At 39.6% G+C, this 19,643-nt stretch overlaps 1 protein-coding gene across 8 annotated transcripts in view; it reads left to right on the top strand.

The window, feature by feature from the left end:
• LOC102806084 (prominin-1-A-like) overlaps positions 1 to 19,643 on the top strand; it is a 69,765-nt gene that overhangs the window by 17,529 nt on the left and 32,593 nt on the right. For all 8 annotated transcript variants that reach the window (XR_014930735.1, XR_014930736.1, XM_085504540.1 and 5 more), the window contains 6 exons: positions 1,945 to 2,065; positions 6,649 to 6,715; positions 6,988 to 7,077; positions 9,845 to 10,047; positions 11,893 to 11,994; positions 12,718 to 12,781. Coding sequence is in view for 6 of the 8 variants with exons in the window: in XM_085504540.1 (XP_085360666.1) it covers positions 1,945 to 2,065; positions 6,649 to 6,715; positions 6,988 to 7,077; positions 9,845 to 10,047; positions 11,893 to 11,994; positions 12,718 to 12,781 (647 nt within the window). In the remaining 2 variants the exon portion in view is untranslated. The remainder of the gene's footprint in view (positions 1 to 1,944; positions 2,066 to 6,648; positions 6,716 to 6,987; positions 7,078 to 9,844; positions 10,048 to 11,892; positions 11,995 to 12,717; positions 12,782 to 19,643) is intronic.

Genomic DNA, 19,643 nt, shown 5'->3' with positions numbered 1-19,643 from the left:
GAGTATAAGTACTATGCAAACAAACAGGTTCTTAAATATTTCAGCTAGTTTATCCAATTTTGATGATAATATATTATTGAAATTAATGTTATTTTCGAGATTTAAAATGTCCATGTCAAATTACATTATTTTTAGAACAACCTTTTGATGAAACTATAAAATAATTAAGTAGAATAGAAAACACTGATTTCAGTGTAGGTTTAATAAATAAGTAGAATAGAAAACACTGATTTCAGTGTAGGTTTAATAAATAAGTAGAATAGAAAACACTGATTTTAGTGTGGGTTTAATAAATAAGTAGAATAGAAAACACTGATTTCAGTGTAGGTTTAATAAATAAGTAGAATAGAAAACACTGATTTCAGTGTAGGTTTAATAAATAAGTAGAATAGAAAACACTGATTTCAGCGTAGGTTTAATAAATAAGTAGAATAGAAAACACTGATTTCAGTGTGGGTTTAATAAATAAGTAGAATAGAAAACACTGATTTCAGTGTAGGTTTAATAAATAAGTAGAACAGAAAACACTGATTTCAGTGTAGGTTTAATAAATAAGTAGAATAGAAAACACTGATTTCAGTGTAGGTTTAATAAATAAGTAGAATAGAAAACACTGATTTCAGTGTAGGTTTAATAAATAAGTAGAATAGAAAACACTGATTTCAGTGTAGGTTTAATAAATAAGTAGAATAGAAAACACTGATTTCAGTGTAGGTTTAATAAATAAGTAGAATAGAAAACACTGATTTCAGTGTAGGTTTAATAAATAAGTAGAATAGAAAACACTGATTTCAGTGTAGGTTTAATAAATAAGTAGAATAGAAAACACTGATTTCAGTCTGGGTTTAATAAATAAGTAGAATAGAAAACACTGATTTCAGTGTAGGTTTAATAAATAAGTAGAATAGAAAACACTGATTTCAGTGTAGGTTTAATAAATAAGTAGAATAGAAAACACTGATTTCAGTCTGGGTTTAATAAATAAGTAGAATAGAAAACACTGATTTCAGTGTGGGTTTAATAATTAAGTAGAATAGAAAACACTGATTTCAGTGTGGGTTTAATAAATAAGTAGAATAGAAAACACTGATTTCAGTGTGGGTTTAATAAATAAGTAGAATAGAAAACACTGATTTCAGTGTGGGTTTAATAAATCTCTCGTGCAGTTCTGATGAAATAATCATTTGACTTGATTCTCTCAGAAATTTGCTAGCCATAAGTTGCAGGATAAGGAGACAGACTTACATTTACTCCCATATGACATGCTGTATTACTAGGTCACATGTTGAACTGTAGTATTTAATATTACATGAACTCCAATGAAACAGGAATATGACTATGTGCCTGTTTAAGAAATAAAACAATGCTAATAAGTTATACATAAGCAGGGTTCTCCCCATGCTGGACAGCAGTGGACAGCGCCGTCCGGCACTCAGAAGTGATAAGTAAAATTAAATTTAAAAATAGTGTAATTTCAATTATACAAATAAGTGCTAAGATCCTAACTGACTTGTTCTACAATAGGTGATTTTCCGTTCAACTGCGAGATCTTGTGAGTTTCATGAAAGACACGCATTGAACATCTGCGGCAAAAATCAAACAATTTGATTTTGAACTCGAATTTCTTTAATACGTAGCTCACATCGGCCGGCCGATCTTTGACAGAGGAATATTGCATTTGAATACCCTTACTTAATCGAAATTGCCCATCATCAAATCTGTACAGCACATTATTAAGCGTGGAAATGTCCCCAAAATACTTTCGCGTTTGTCGAATCCCACGCGATGTTTGATGCCACTACGACGCTATGACCTCTGTTTGTCCTGTTTTTACGTTTGATTTCACGCATAACGCGTGATTCTCGCAGTGAACGGAAAATGGTCAATTAATATGTAATACATGTAATATACAACTAATACTTGAATACATTTTATTTATTTCAGTGGAGGAGTTGCATGTGGATATTTTGTGAGTGAACGTCAAACAGATGTGATTGAAAACTTTAGTGGTAATCTGCTTGGGAGTATTGATGATATGTTAAACTACATCAACAATACAGTGGATGTGAGTACTACAAAAACAATTTGAAGTCTTTAAAAGAAGTTCATTTAATCTATTACACAGGAATATAGGGAATATGTTTTAAACTATTGTATAATTTAAATATCATATTTTTCAATATTCCAAAATAGCATAAAAATATCTTTGTATCTCTTACTATTTGACTTATGCAGTTGAATACAAAATTATGAGATTATACTTTTTGAGTTTAATTATTGGCAGGTGGGGGGGGGGGGGGGTTTAAATCTGAAGTTATTTGCAAATTCAATGCCCTCAATTTGCATGCCCATTCTTAGTTCTTTGATGAAACTTTATCACTCTATACACATTTGCAATTTTTATAGCTACCATATCAGTAATGGAATATGAAACAGTGACTTTAAATATAGTTTAAATTTAAATATTTATAAGGATGCTATATGATAAATACTGTTATTCTAATTCATCTATTAATGTGTACAGCATTCATACTGCTACAATTTTATTGATGTCAACTGATAGAAATTAATTACTATTATTATACATCTGTCACTGTAACGCCATAAGCGTGTCGTAATTTTGCGGTATTTTATGAGGTATTTTCATCCTACCATATTAGGAAATGCGAATTCCAAATAAGGAATGATTAAGTGCATAAGCATCCTCTAATAATAAAAACAAACATGGCTGCCACCAGGGTTTGACCGGACTCCACACAAAGAAGTTTGCTGATTCTTTTGCTGATGACATTTTTGATTTCGACATTCTCATGATGTATCCTTGGAGGAAAAGATGCATAATAATAAGGTTATTACGAGGATACCTCAAAGTATGCACTAAGACAGTACGCCGTCGCATTGACCTCCGCTGCGCATCTGTGGATACTCCTGCTGTACTGTCTTCATGCATACTTTGAGGTATTCTCGTAATAACCTCATATTATGATTATTATATTTTAAATTACATGTATGTATATTGTGAAAATACGTGTAAGATTTTGTTATCAGAGTTAGTCAAAATATTTGTCACACGCAACGTAATATTACCGTAATTGGTATAGTACAGGTGTGATGGTTCAAATACCAAAATGGCAACAGTAACAGAAAGACTTCCCTGGTGGCGATGATAAAATACGAACACGGAGTCAACAGATGAGGTTTCAACTGGTACTGGTATTATTTTACTCTGCAAACATCAAGTACAATGACGCGGTAAAACTCCACTACTCCAATAACTAGATACTTAAACTCCTGGTCCAATACAATTCAACGAGATCTCCGATCTGAACTCAGTGCTGAACAACTCCCCTATATATACCCACACTGTCTATAAATAGACCATTACATCAGCATACATAATGAGTCTGGAATTTACTATAAATTTCTAGAATGTTCCATTACCTTCTATTGCCTCCTACAGTGTTCTATTACCTATTCAACCAGTTTCTAAAAAAAATCTAGAATATTCCACCCAGACACAGTACGGTTCTAGAACATTCTCAGTGACACGGAAGTGGTAAATAAGTCGTATGCGACAATATTATACCAGGAACATTTAGGAAAGTTATCAGAACAAGCAATATCGGGGATTAGAATGAGACATTAAAGGCATTTGCCTTAGTGCCCTTTGAAAAAACAATGATTTTCTTTTTACTGGTACTATTCCTATGATGCCAAGGCAATTTTATAAAATTTTGTCTTGAAAATGAGTGTCCTCAACTCTGCAATAGTTTTCATTAGCGACCATAATTTCACAAACAATGGTTATATACCTGTTCAAATTGTCACAACAAGAGTGGTAGATTTACTTTAAAGTAAAAATAAAAGCAATCCTTAGGGAAAATAAAACACAACCTATGAATTATACTTTACCTTTAAAAGCATTACAAGAAATCAATTGTTATTCATCATTCAAAAGTTTGAAAACATTGACTTGTGCGTGCATTTGTGTGGATCCATGCATCTACCTGTTCATATTCAAGCATATCTCATTTGTGTGGACCTGTGCATGCATCCATTCATCCACCTGTTGGTATTCAAGCATATCTCATTTGTGTGGACCCGTGCATGCATCCATTCATCCACCTGTTCATATTCAAGCATATCTCATTTGTGTGGACCCGTGCATGCATCCATTCATCCACCTGTTCATATTCAAGCATATCTCATTTGTGTGGACCCGTGCATGCATCCATTCATCCACCTGTTGGTATTCAAGCATATCTCATTTGTGTGAACCTGTGCTTGCCTCCATGTATCCGCCTGTTCGTATTCAAGCATATCTCACACATGCTTTGGCAAAACCAGTTCATAATTCACACATACATCAGACATTATATAAGCACATGTATTTGTTTCATGATCTGATTCAAAATGGTGGCCTGGTGGTCATTTTGTTTTAAAGAATTCAGTTCTAGGTTCATATATTTGAAATGCCTGGATCGATCAAGTTGAAACTGCATACATACATCATATTCGATATATGCACATACATTTGTTTCATCATCTGATTGAAGATTGGTCGATTGGTATCCATTTTAAGCTCAAAATCAAGCATTTTCACCATTTTGTAACATAGTCACAGTCATGCATAGATGGATTCTATTCAAACTTGGTACATAGTATAGTATAGTATAGTATAGTATAGTATAGTATAGTATATTTTATTTGACTCAAATTAATGAATTGGGAATACATTAACCATGGTCAATAATCAAAAACAACAACAACACAATAACAAGAAATACAGATATAAAAAATAAAATAAAATGTTAAAACAGATAACACTAACAACTATTAGGTATTACATTGTAAAATTATGTTAATAAACTTTCCTTGACTATTGGCAATGAAACTGTCTTTTATTCCCATAATATGCACAAACATATCTTCTTTTGGTAATTTTAAAATATTATCATTGTATAATGATAGAGTATTCCAAAAGTAGCTACGTGCCTTTACAATTTCATCCAGTTTGCAGTCAAAAAGAGCATGCATTTCATCACCAACAGACTGATCAGAACACAGTGTGCAAAATCTTTGCTCTGAGGGTATTTTTTGGTATCTTAATTTTTCAATTGGTAATTTATGTGCTGAAATTCTAAATTTGGTTACACTTACTCTGTGATTTAAATTATTAATTTTATTCAGATACGGTTCAAATTCATAATCTGATTTGTATTTATTGTAAATACGTAGTTTATTATGTTCTTTTTTGGATAGAGTTGGCAACCAAATTTTTTCATAGTAAATTCTTTTAAGATTGTTTCTAAAAATGTTAGCATTATGATCTGTTTCATTTAATCGAGTTATTTCAAGTAGTTTGCTAACAAAGTTTGCCCATGAATTACTATTGATTGTACACTCTGACTGATAAGCACAGTGCACTATATTACTGCATTCTTTATTTTTTACTCTTAACCAAAACTTGTACATTTGGGTATGAATTTCACTAATTAGGGGATAACTACCAAGCTCTGCTCTAACAGCAATATTACTTGCCCTTTTGTGAACACCAAGTAGTTGTTTGCAGAATTTGATGTGGATTGATTCAATTTTTGAGCTATCACTAAATAATTTCTGAATAAATAATTCAGGGGTGATATTAGGTTTAAAATTAAAAGCTGCCCAAATTTCAGAGCCGTATAGTAGAATAGGCATAACAGAACTACGAAATAGTTTAATTGCATTAATTGGTGAGGCAATAATGTTGTTTAATAGCAGAGTTTGTTTTAGGACCCCTAGTGCTCGCTGTGCTTTCTTTACAAGGTTATTAACAGCGACTGTAAAATTGCCACTATTCTGAAAGGTGATCCCTAAGTATGTATATGAAGATACTACTTCTATTTGTTCATCGCCTAGAAAAAAAATGTCAATAATTTTTCTCCCCCTTTTGTTGAAAATAATAACTTTTTTTTTGATGTTGACAGTCAGTTTCCACTTTTTGCAGTAGTCATTAATGAGATTTAGACTGTCTTGTAGCCCAGAACCTGAATTTGACAGTATGACAATGTCATCCGCAACGAGTAGACAGTTAAATGACATGTCATACAGCCTGACAGGTTCAGTTTGTACTAGACTTTCAGATAAATCATTGATATAGATATTAAACAACAGGGGACTTAAATTGCACCCTTGTTTAACATCACTAGAAGACATGAAGGGTTTACAATAACCTTGGTTAGTCTTGATGGCGTATTTAGTATTACTATACATTGATTTTATCAACATATGTTGAATATAATAGGATCTTCATTTTATTTTTTGGATTGCATTCAAAATGTCCATCTGGTAGCCATTTTGCTTGCAAGAAATGCAGTTCCTGAACCATATATTTAACATGCCTAGATTCAAACTTACATCAGACATCATATTAGCCATTGTAATTTGATTAATTTTTATCTGTAATTTGTTGTTGTTGTAACCTTTAACCTCCTTCAGTAGGTTGTTATGAGTTAATAAAAAATTGATTGTGACATATTGACACTTCTATATTTCAAACATGCCTGGACTGTTCAAGTCTATATATATTTATAATGCGTCTTTACAACCGGGAATATGTCATTGAAAATGACTTAATTGTTTACTTGGAACTTGTGTCTTACACAGGAGGTAGAGTTCATTGCTGTTGATCAAACCACTTGGGCAATTAACCAGATCCTTGATGATTTTTCAGGTAAGTGTTCACAAAGACCAACAGCTTTTGGAAATAAAACAGTAAATCAAATTTCTAAAGCTAAAACTGAAATATTAAGCATAAATATAAATTTGAAGTCAATCTGCATGATGTTTTATTTATACAATATCTGGGACACACTGTTGCTCTGAGATTCAAGTATTAAAAAAAATACTACTGTAGTATATTTGGAATGATTAACTTTGACTTATTAACCAGTGTTTTATGGAAGATGTTCTATTACCGTAATAGTGTGTTTATTTGTTCAACAGATATAGGTGGAGTGCTGGGCGTGGCTATTAAAGATCAGTTAGGAGAAAACGTACAGCCTGCTATAGATAGTATGATTAATATGGTTGACAGTAAGTATTACTGATGGTTTATATTGAATGTCAAAAAATTGCACATTTGATTTGGTTTGATTGATGCAATTTGTGCTACTTATAAGTACTCAAGAAAACTGCTTTCTCATCTTTGGTTTGCTTGTAATATTCCTGAATTGCCAATATTCCTTAGAACAATTGCCAATTTTCTTTAGAACAATTGCCAATGTTCCTTGGAACAATTGCAAATATTCTTTAGAACAATTGCCAATTTTCCTTTGAACAATTGCCAATGTTCCTTGGAACAAGTGCAAATATTCTTTAGAACAATTACCAATATTCCTTGGAACAATTACCAATATTCCTGGGAACAATTGCCAATATTCCTAGGAACAATTGATAATATTCCTTGGAACAATTGCCAATATTCCTTGAAACAATTGCCAATATTCCTGGGAACAATTGCAAATATTCCTAGGAACAATTGATAATATTCCTGGGAACAATTACCAATATCCTTGTAACAATTGCTAAAATTAGTAGGAACAATTGCGAATATTCCTAAGAACAGTTGCCAATATTCCTGGGAACAATTTCGAATATTCCTGGAAACAGTTGCCAATATTCCTGGGAACAATTTCGAATATTCCTGGAAACAATTGCCAATATTCCCTGGAAAATTGCCAATATTTCTTGGAACAATTGTCAATATTCTTTGGAACAATTGTCAATATTAGTAGGAACAATTGCGAATATTCCTAGGAACAATTGGCAATATTCCTGGGAGCAATTGCGAATATTCATGGAAACAGTTGCCAATATTCCTTGGAACAAGTGCCAATTTTCCTTGGAACAAGTGCCAATTTTCCTTGGATCAATAGCCAATGTTTCTTGGAACATGTGCCAATTTTCCTTGGAACAATTGCCAATGTTCCTTAGAACAATTGCCAATATTCCTTGGATCAATAGCCAATGTTTCTTGGAACAAGTGCCAATTTTCCTTGGATCAATAGCCAATATTCCTTAGAACAATTGCCAATGTTCCCTGGAACAATTGCCAATGTTCCTGAAACAATTACCAATATTCCTGGAACAATTACCAATATTCTTTACAACAATTGCCAATTTTCCTTGGATCAATAGCCAATGTTTCTTGGAACAATTGCCAATTTTCCTTGGAACAATTGCCAATGTTCCCTGGACCAACTGCCAATATTCCTTTGAACAATTGCCAATGTTCCCTGGAACAATTGATAATATTCCCTGGAACATTGCCAATATTCCTTGGACCAACTGCCAATATTCTTTGGACCAACTGCCAATATTCCTTAGAATAATTGCCAATTTTCTTTAGAACAATTGCCAATTTTCCTTGGAACAACAGCCACTGTTCCTTGGAACAATTGCCAATTTTCCTTGGAACAATTGCCAATTTTCCTTTGAACAATTGTCAATATTTTTAGGAACAATTGCCAATATTCTCGGAGCAATTGCCAATATTCCTGGGAAAAATTGCGTATATTCCTGAAATCAGTTGCCAGAATTCCTTGGAACAATTGCAAATATTCCTTGGAACAATTGCCAATATTCCTGGTAACAGTTGCCAATATTCCTTGGAACAATTACCAATATTCCGGGAAAGAATTGCTAATATCCCTCGGAACAATTGCGAATATTCCTTGGAACAGTTGCCAATATTCCTTGGAACAATTGCTAATATTCCTGGAAACAGTTGCCAATATTCCTTGGAACAATTACCAATATTATTGGGAACAAATGTCAATATTCAAGGGAGCAATTGCCAATATTCCTGAGAACAATTACCAATATTCCGGGGAAGAATTGCTAATATCCCTCGGAACAATTGCGAATATTCCTAGGAACAGTTGCCAATATTCCTTGGAACAATTACCAATATTCCGGGAAAGAATTGCTAATATTCCTGGAAACAGTTGCCAATATTCCTTGGAACAATTACCAATATTATTGGGAACAAATGTCAATATTCAAGGGAGCAATTGCCAATATTTCTGAGAACAATTACTAATATTCCGGGGAAGAATTGCTAATATCCCTCGGAACAATTGTGAATATTCCTAGGTACAGTTGCCAGTATTCTTGAGAACAATTGCTAATATTCCGGGGAAGAATTGCTAATTTCCCTCAGAACAATTCCGAATATTCCTAGGAAAAGTTACCAGTATTCCTTGAAGCAATTTGCAAACATTCCTTAGAACAATTGCCAATATTTCTTGGAACAATTGCAAATATTTCTTGGAACAATTGCAAATATTTCTTAGAACAATTGCCAATATTTCTAGGAAGAATTGCCAGTGTTCCTTGGAGCAATTGCAAATATTCCTTGAAACAATTACTTTTAATACTGCTGTTTTCCAGCATTGAAAATCATTGTGCTCAGCAGTATGGGTCTTTACAATTAAAATTAACAAATTAATAAATACACCATTGGCAATATACTGGGTTCAGAGTGAAATATATTGCTTGGAATGCAATACCAATAATAAATATGGAAGTTTGCAATACAATATTTTTTGAACAATGTATTTTTTTTTGTTCATTCCTGTTGCTAGACTTAAAATAATAGTGATAGTGATAAAGGAATAAACCATTGCTGCATTGGGTATATCACAAGAGATTACACAATTCACAACATATGTGCACAATTTCAATTTAAATGCTAAAATGTGCAACCATACTTTGGTTTATTTACTGTGTAGTTTCTTTTTATGTTAGCAGCAATATAATACATGTAAAATCATCTTAATCCACATAAATTTTATTTTAGACATTCAAGTAACCAACGATGGTTTGAAAGAGTTAGATGTCCTTGCTGGTGTTTTAAACACTGACTATACAGCCTATGCCACAAGTGTGAGTGATTTCAAAAGTGACTTGGATACTGAGTTCACTTCTTGTGGCACAACTAATTGTCCATCGGAACGTCCTGATACCAGTGTTTTGACTTGCAGTCGAGATTTTAGTATGTTTGTAAGTATAACTTGTTTATATCATCACTTCCAGTCACTACCACTATTTATTTATTAATTAATAATGGGTTATATAATCCGCTGCTAACCTTTGACACAGTGTGGCATGCTGGGATCCCAGATAAAGTCAGATTTTTCAGAATGTGAATTTGAAAGCTCGTAAGTACAAGTCTTTATCATTGCTTGTGAGTGTCACCTGAGCTGCGTTTGCTTTACCGACTGTGGCTGTATATGCTTCAGCGATGTGTAAATCAATTGTGAACGAGATTCCACTATCCAAGTTATGCCAGTACTCGTCTGACATCAATATGATCAGCAACAGGTCATGTTATTCTACCAAGAAGTCACAGATAGACTATGTAATGATCAGTATTCCTCTTTCCGTCAAAGAGACATTGTCTAGGAATGTGGAGGGTCTACGTTTTTAGTATTTAGCAATACAGAAGGATATCCTGTTTAGTATGGCTTCTAAATCATCACTATTGGTTGCCCCATCTGTGTCTACGTCTAGCTATGTGGAGTTGGTCAAGTCATCTGAGGATCACATCGCTTCAGGGAAGCCATCGCAGCAAGCAATTGTGGCAGTATTGTTGCGGCTGTTTTTTTTTATGGTTAAAGCTGTGTTTTCAAATTACGTAAGCCTTTAATTCTCACAAACCAATTTCATTATTCAACCCAAAGAGGCTGGAAAGACTGTATAATCAACTGAGGAATTGTTCCATACTTCAACTTGATATGGTCAGTTTGCTAGTTTGTTTCTGCGGTTGTAATGCAGCAAGTATATTGAAGGACAGAATCAGAAATTGATAAAAAGACACACCTGTTTAAATCATTGGTGGATAGGGACAAACAGACAATTTCCCCACCACCAGAGACTGACAATTCTGATATTCAAGCTCACACTTTAGTGTTTCTACATGGTTTATCAGTACATCAACTAGAGTCCCATCGTAACTAGTGCATATGTTAAGTCAGTGACTACTGAATTACTGCATTCCAAGGAACTATCACAACAACTACCACTACAAACGCAACAAGTTTGAAAAAAAGGCTTATATTTAAGATGTTTTCCTTATTTAAGACCTATTTAAGGATATTTTAGGACCTTCGTTTGTACATTTAAGGCCAACATGGGAACAATGCAGTAGGTTTGAAGGCCCAATTCAGTTGCCTAGTTCAAAATAGCTCAGCTGTTTCTGCAAAGTAATTGGAGTAGTGATTTTCAAGAAGTAGCATTAACAACAATAGCATTTTTTTAACAAAAAGTAACAAAAATATTCAACAAAAATAGAGAATTGAAGATATCGTCATGAAATAAACACATCTGACAGAGTTGATCCAAGGTACCAACACACCAAGTATCAACACATTTTAGCTGGTAGTTTTGCAAGAAATCAAAAATGACAAAAATATCCACCAAAAATAGAGGAATGAAGGAGTCATCACAAAATGCCAAATCTGCCAAGTCCACCGAAGCTAGGTACCAACGTACCAAATATCAAAGCAATTAGTTGAGCTGGTAGCTTTTAAGAAGAATAGGGAAATGTAATTGTTGACAGATCACAGACGAACAATCACCTAGTTACCACTCTGTCATCTACGATGACAGCAGAGCTAAATGTTCCTTACAGCTCCCTCCCCTCACCTAAACTCTCACTCTAACACTTAACCCTCTTCTACCAATGTAATTATACATTCCCTCCATATAACTACCGGTATATGTATACTGTAGAGGGGCATATACAATTAAAATGTGGGAAGGTTATGAAAGGCAGGGTTAGGTTTATGAGTGATAGGGCCCAATGAAGCAATGCTTATCGTATAAAGTACTTCTTTTGCTTTACAGGTTGCAGACAGTGGTGGAACTTATCCAGACGGTGAAACAGTTGTTGCAGAAACAGCGTTAGATAGTCTTCTGGCTACTAACCCTAAAGCAGAAGCAGAAGCTGTAAGTAGAATACTACCATTACCTTCACTGGTTGTAAATCATTTTTTATTCAATAATTTTGCGTTTAAAACTAAGCAAGCAACTTGTGTATAATTGTTCTAGCCTCATTGGACAGTTTTGCATAGTCTCGTATTGCATATAGTAATATTATTTCATTTTCTCTTAAAAAAAATTATCTTCCTGAACTGGTAAGCCATGTGTTTCTCAGCTGTATTTTATAGTTCTCTAGCTGCCCTCTTTGTACCCATCCATGCTCACTCCACTATCATTTAAAAACTGTCGTTAAAATATGCCTCTGTCTATTTACCCTAGATTGTTGCTAGGTTAACGTATACAGAAATAAAATTACATTTGTAGGTAACTCTGGCATCTGGAATATTTGGGAAAACATACTTTAAAAACATAAAATTTGGAACGCTAAAAAAATATTGATAGTATACTTTCTATTTGCTTGTAAAAATACAAATAAAAATGCAAAATATATTTACTTTTGAATCAATTAAAATATACTGGATGATTATCTGTAAAAATTGTTGTCATGCAAAATCATTAAATCCAAATTGACAGCTGTTTGTTGTCAGTGCTAAATAGCATAGAAAACTGCAAAGTGACGACATGGTTTGATGTGACCATTTGGTTTGAAAGTATTATGTAACCATGTGGTAGAAAGTGACTTGTGTGAAGTGAATAATGTATTAGTTCTTTTTATATGTTATCTTTTAGGGAGAACAAATGTTTGAAGACATCCCTGCGAGAATTCAGAATGAAACAAAGGATGCTGTTGACAGTATGTAGCAGTTTATACTTGATAGTTTTGATTGTGGTCAACCTTACTTTAAAGACATTCAATTCTGCTAGATATTTGTATTTGTTGATGGAACATACTAGTACATTATTTATGTTTGTATATTCAGATAAATGTTATATCGATTATTAACTGTAGTAAATTTTTACATATCCAACACATTTTTAGCTCTGCAGAGCTTATGATGATACTGGTGGTCAGTCTGCATTCATTGTCAATTAGGTTGGCATTTTCGACTTCTTAAAAAATGATAACCTAATTGCTTTGCTTTTTTATCTGTAGGTATTTTGAGGGGGCCCTTGTCAAATTTGTTCATTTCAAGTTGAAATTATTGGTTGTCTATTTTTAGCAAATATTTTTGTCATTTTTGGTAAAAAAATATGTTTTCAGCTTTTTCTTAAAATCTACTAGTCCAATATTTTGATAATAATAATATAATATAATAATATATATAGTTCATATAGCACCTGATATCCATCAAATGATGCCCAATGACAGTTCACAGGAATGCTTGATGAAATATGTGTGAACATTTGGTGCTGTGCAAATGTCATTTGGTAGATGATTTCATAGATAAAGTCTGTTTTTGATACTTTGAGTAGTTTTTTGTTGCTAATGTGGGTACATTAAATTTGCTGGATCTCTGTCAGATTTGTTTATTTGGTGATACAATCATTAATTCTCTATTCAAACATTTTTGTTATATTTGGTAAGAATTATATTTTCAACAATTTCTGAAAAACTGTTTGACTAATTGTTTGTATAGGTTGATCAGCATCAGATGTGTTTATTTTGTGACAATATCTTCAAAGTGCTACTGAATATGGATCAGATTACTTCCAGATATGCTATATCAGTTAATATCACTTCCCTAATTTGCATATTAATTAGCCAATTTTAAACATTTTCCATGGTACATGGGTTCTCTGGGATAATGTGCAGACCTGATTAGTTTTTAGTTGAAATCCATACATATTAATGACCAAATGTACAATTTTTAAATTGTAATTCACTACGTTCAATTACCCACCATAGACTCCGGTCAGTCAAAATGACTATTTTGAACTGTAGGCATTAATCAGCGATTCTGCCGGTGACGGAGAGATAGAATCCAGGTCAGGGGAAGCCCCATGACCTCAAGATTCTTTTACCCCTTACGTCACGAACCCACGTGACCGAGGCCACCCGGCAGCGCCACAGGTAGCCATCCTTCACTCTTAATTTCTCTCCGCCTCGAGTGGAGACGAAATCTAGCGAGCTCTGCTGGATCGCCTGCTTTTTTTTTCCTGTCCGGATTTATAGCTTGGGTTGTTGTCGCTGCTCGGCATCCGACATGGTAGCTGGTAGGATAAGTTTTCCTTGTCATTTTTACCCTCGTGTCGTTTTCCCCTTTGTGTGTAGTATTTTTCACAGCAAAGAAATCAAAATCCGGTGCCACTACGTAGTCACATGTTGATTTCATGGCGGCACCTTTTACAACTGTAATTCGTTTCCCTCATGCATGTCATCTTTTATTTTCAATGTATTTAGCAATATATAGATGTAATGACAGCACCAGAGCTCGCTGCCGTTTTCTTTCCGGTCTCCTCGTGTTTCGAGTCGACCATGCAGTGGTTATATTCAGAATTTACCAGCATAGAACCCGCATCCGAGATACTTTGTCGTAGCTACGTGCGGGTTTCGGGGTTTTTGCGTGAAAGCGTGTTTTTTTTTTTTCACTGGAGTTCTGAGGCCTGAGATTTTCTTTCAGAGCCATCAAAATCGCTGAGATTGACCGCGTCACAGCAAGGTCGTGCGTCCAGTAAACAAATCGGTTAAAGTGAGTTGCGTGTTTTGCATGAGTGGAAAGTCCTCACGCTCGGCTACCGGTACTTCATGTACCGGGACGTCGAGTAAGAGGCCTGACGGTGGAGGTACCGATATTTTTCTCGGTCTCCCCCGCTGATCGGAGGGCATCCTCACAGTCTGTTTTTTCAGGCGGTGGTTTACCCGATTTTACCGGCTGCAGCGAGGCTGTGCCCCTGGAGGCTTTCCTCCTATGGGGCCCGTTGCGGGTCTCTTTGTGGACCCTTCCTCGCACGGCACCGGGTTTGCCTCCGAGTTGAGGCCGGGTAGATCAGACGCAGTCGGAGCGAGCTGTCTCCACTGTGTCCCCTCGGTGGGCAAGCAGGAAGAGACACGAAAGCATGTTTGCTTTCAAACACATCTCTTCCGGGGAACCCCCGTTCCCAGTCACGGCTCTCCCACTATTTTGGGGGGTGGCCGAGGCTCAGGCTAATTGCACCGGTCCTTCTCTGAATGCCAACGGGGTGCTGGCAGCCAAGTCTCCGATCTCGGGGCAGGGCTTTCAGGGCAGGGCACGCGTTGACCCCCCCACTTTCAGCCAGCTAGGGTTCGTCACGCGGTAACGGTACAACGGTAACGAATTTATCTTTGTGTCCGGTCCCCGCTGTGGGTTTTGACTCCTTTCTTACCGACCTATGGGCGTCCCCAGAGGGAACCGACCCTATCATGAGACGCACAGTCGAACACGCTCCCTCTCACATATTTTAAGTTAAAGGAGACGCAGTTCGCTCGCGTTGGATACAGCCGGTACTCCGGGCGGTCCCTCAGAGTCTTCCATCTGTATGACTCGGTGAGCCACGCTTTTGGTGTGAGGCGGAGTATCATCGATCCCAGTGATACGATGTATATACCCCCACCCTTGATCCTAAAGCGACCACCTAAGGTTGCTTCAACGCTTATGGGATCACGGGCGTCGGGATCCAAAGCAACCCCGTCGGCACATCTCTCCCCTGTCCGTCTGAGTGCGGAGTGGGGCGCAGAGCACGCAAACGATGTTGATGGGCGGCGTTGGTCAGCCGCGGAGGATGTAATGCTTAAGGCCCCCGGGTGGGGATAACGTTAGGCAACACTTCCCACTGGACCGAACGCTACCCGGTCGGTGTGTTTCGGGATCAGACCCCATAGCGTGGGATGAGACCAAAACGCCCCCAACCAGATTCCAAGGTTCCTTCCCCAGACCCCGGTACCATGAATTTGGCAAACCGGGCAAAGGGGAATAGCCGCGTTCCATGGGTGTCTTTGCCAATGGAGGACGACCCATCTAGCCCTGAGGGCAGAGTTGCTTGAGCGCATTATTATGCGTGCCCAGCACTCTGGTGACCTTGGAGGCAGAACGCACCAGCCTCCTAGACCAGGCGACATTTTTACTGGTGGGCCACCGCACATCTACGTGCGACACCCCCTAGTGTTGCCTGGCTCGCTTGGCCAGGGCCACTACTGTGCTACGAGACGCGGCCTTAGACGCACATGTTTTCGCCGACAAGCTGAGCCGGGGTATGTCCCCACCTCAGTGACGCAGACTGGACACCCTCCACCCTCTTTGTTCAGGGAATGGTGGGTACAGTCTCGGAGCTTCAGAGTGCAATGAATCAGAGGGTTCAGATCGAATCCGCTAGCCAGTTGGTCCTGCCATGGGCAAGCGGAGGGGACCCCAAGCACAGAAAACACAATGCCCTAGGGCGTTGTCCGCTAGCTGGAGTCAGCCAGGAGGCAAGCGCTTATACCCTTCCATAGGAGGGAAGGGTAGTGGCGCGCCCCCCAGGGAGGTAAGAGCCAGGTGGTGGCTCCTCACCCTCTCTGGGCGGACGTCTACCCGGCAGCAGGGGAAGCATGTTTGACGCTCACCTCTGCAACGGGGGGGGGGGGGGGGGCAGGCACGTGTTCGGTGAGTGGCCAGGTCACAACTTAGTGACTACTTCAGGCCTTGGGGAACTCACCTCATGGGGGAAGGGAGCACCCCCCCCCTCGCAACTGCCGAACACATGGCCACACATCCCTGTCGTACACAGATTGCGCCGGTGTAGTCCGGTTTGGAGACGGCGGGTGTCCGATACCTGGACCTTTCCAGGTGGTGACATCCGTTTACGGCATACCGCTGAAATCTCCATTTCCCCCCGTCAGTGTCTCCCCTGTTGGGCACTGCCAGGGGACTCCCGCAAGGCGGAAGCAATTAGACAGGAAGTAGCAGTTTGCTGGGGAAAGACGCCATACACAGGGTACATCAGCCGGAACTAAGTCCAGGCTTCTACCCAAATGTGTTCTTATTACCAAATCTACAAGTGGCAGGCGTCCAGTTTTGGACCTAGACAGACTGAATCAGTATGTGTCCCTTGATCGGTTCCACATGGAGACACCATTCAGGGTTCTTCTCTCCATCCATTGTTTTGACTGGCTAGCCCCGCTAGACTTAAGCGGGGCCTACCTGCACGTACTGATGCACCTAGCGAGTTGCCATCTCCTTCGAATCGCCCAGCTGGGCCAAGTATTCGAACTTCGGTGCCCCCTCCGTTCGGGTTAGGCACAGCGCCCTACGTGTTCACCAGAGGGATGAAACAGGTAGTGCTGCTGCTTCACCAGATGTTGGTACACCTCAATCCGTACCCAGACTACTGGTTACCAACAACCCGGGCAAGGGGTAATAGCCAAACGCATCAGGCTAACACAGGATTTACTTCACCAGTTGGGCTCGTTAGTAAATCGACAAGTCCCACCTCGAGCCAACGCGCAGTTGGTGTCCCTGGGCATGGAGTTTTGACACAGAGGTAAGCTTGGCTTAGCTATTTCAAGCATATTGCTTAGCGCTAAGCAGCCTAGCCGAATGCCTAGTCAGCGTTCCCTTGGTGTCCCTCCGTGAACTAATGCGGATCATCGGAATGATGACCTCGGTTCGAAGGGTCGTTCCCCAGGCCGCACTACGCAGCCGCTCGGTATAACGCTTGTTATAACGCGAGCTCTCCTATGGGAACTAAATAGGCGGGTTTCGATCTCGGACCAAGTGAAGGAAGCCCTGCCCTGGTGGTCGTTACTGACCAACCTCGGGCAGAGGGGCCCCCTTGGACCCGCTCGCCGCAGGTATGACTCTGGTAACAGATGCCTCCCCCCAGGGTTGGGGAGCACATCTATTGGACGAACAAGCCCAAGGATATGACTTCCGCATGGTTTTGGGACCACCATATCAACCGGCTTGAACTGTGAGCAGTGTACTTAGCACTACCACGTTTTCTACCCGTAGTTCGAGACCACAGAGTCCTGCTCCGCACAGACACCGCAGCGGTGGTCTCCTTCAAGAAGGAGGGGGGGACGCATTTTCCATCGTTGTCAGTCCTAGCGGAGCAAAATCCTCCTTTGTGCCTGGAATACAATGTGGAGCTAACCGCACACCACCTTCCAGGGGTGAGGAACAGTCTGGCGACGCCCTTTCAGGGCGACTCCGTCTCCAGAACACGGAGTGGCTGATACCCCAGTGGGTAGCCTCCAGGCTGTTTCGGCTGTGGACGGTCCAAGGTTAGACCGTTTGCCGCACCCCGGAACACCAAGCTCCCAACGTACGTAACACTCCTGCTGACTCCAGGAGCCTGGGCCTGGGTCGCTTTGCTACCCCGCGGACCCACTTAGTTGTGTACGCTTTTCCTCCCTTCCCGCTAGTCCACCGGGCACCGGAGAAGACTTCGACAGATGCACACCTGCATATTATCATTGGTTGCACCCAATTGGCCAAACAGGGCCTAGTTTCCACTTCTGTCGGAAACGATAGTCGAAACACCAGCTTCCGGACTTACCGTCCCAACCAGACGGCGCACTACCACAAGCCCAGCGGGTATCACTTACCCGCATAGAGGCTCTCATTAGACCCGCACATACGAAAGCTTTATCTGAGCGGGCTGCCAACGTCCTGGCCAGGGCGAACAGGGATTCCACCAATGCAGCCTACATTTCTAGGCTGCGAGCATACACTGGTTAGTGTAGCGGAAGGGAGATTGATCGATACCATCCCTCTATTGGCCAGGTAGCAGGCTCCTTCGTCCACCTGTTTGACGAAGTGGGTTTGTCCTACGCAGCGATCGTTGGCTACAGGTCGGCCTTGTGCCCCACCATTCAAACGTACGGGAACAAGACTAGCCGATTGTCCTATTTTTAGGAGACTATTTACTGCTTTCCAGATGCCAAGACCCCATACAAGTGAGCCGCCCAACTGGGACTCGTCGGCTGTGTTGTCTGCTCTAAGCAGACTGCCTTTTGAGCCTCTCCAATCAGCACCACTCAATTTTTTGATGTGGAAAATAGTCTTCCTACTGGCCCTCGCCTCAGGTAGGCGCCGGTCAAAGCTAGGCGCGCACTATCCTTTGCGGAGGGTTGTGCCGCTTTCATGGGCGATCAAGTTGTACTAAGACACGAATCGGGTTCTCGCCAAGAACCAAATCCCAGGACACGATCCTCAACCGATTGTCATCCCCCGGCTGGCAAATATTGTCAGTCCGGAGGATCAGGAGGAATTGCTTCTCTGCCCGGTCCGAGCGCTGAGTTGCTACGAGAACCGTACCAGGTTTTCTAGACGGGGAACCAAACACATGTTTTTGCGTTACGGCCCTGACAAGCGGGATAAGCCGGTTTCCCCGACTTCCATCCCCAGGTGGATTACTGCGACTGTACTGGAGGTCTATAATACACGATCCTCCTCAACACAGACCTTGCAGAGACACCAAGTACAAGAACATGAGGTCCGTGCGATTGCTAACTCACTAGCGCTAGCGTCAGGTGCCCCCCCTCAAACACATTCTGAGGGCAGGCTTCTGGAGAACGCAGAACGTCTTCATCAACTATTACCTAGGAGACACCCAATCTATTGAGCAGGGTCTCTTCAGGTTAGGCCCCGTCGTAGCGGGTCAGGCCTTGTTTGCTGACCCAGCCCGAACGACTGCAGGGGCCTCTGCGCATTAGCGATAAGTCAGTCTCTGCATTTTTGCGGGCAGATTGTCTGTTCCACTAGCACTTCCTGGAA

Source organism: Saccoglossus kowalevskii, chromosome 10 (assembly GCF_978046115.1).
Source record: "Saccoglossus kowalevskii chromosome 10, keSacKowa6.1, whole genome shotgun sequence".
NCBI classification, from domain to species: Eukaryota; Metazoa; Hemichordata; class Enteropneusta; family Harrimaniidae; genus Saccoglossus; species Saccoglossus kowalevskii.
Note: the sequence above shows the minus strand (reverse complement) of the source record. Positions and strands in the feature narration are given on the sequence as shown.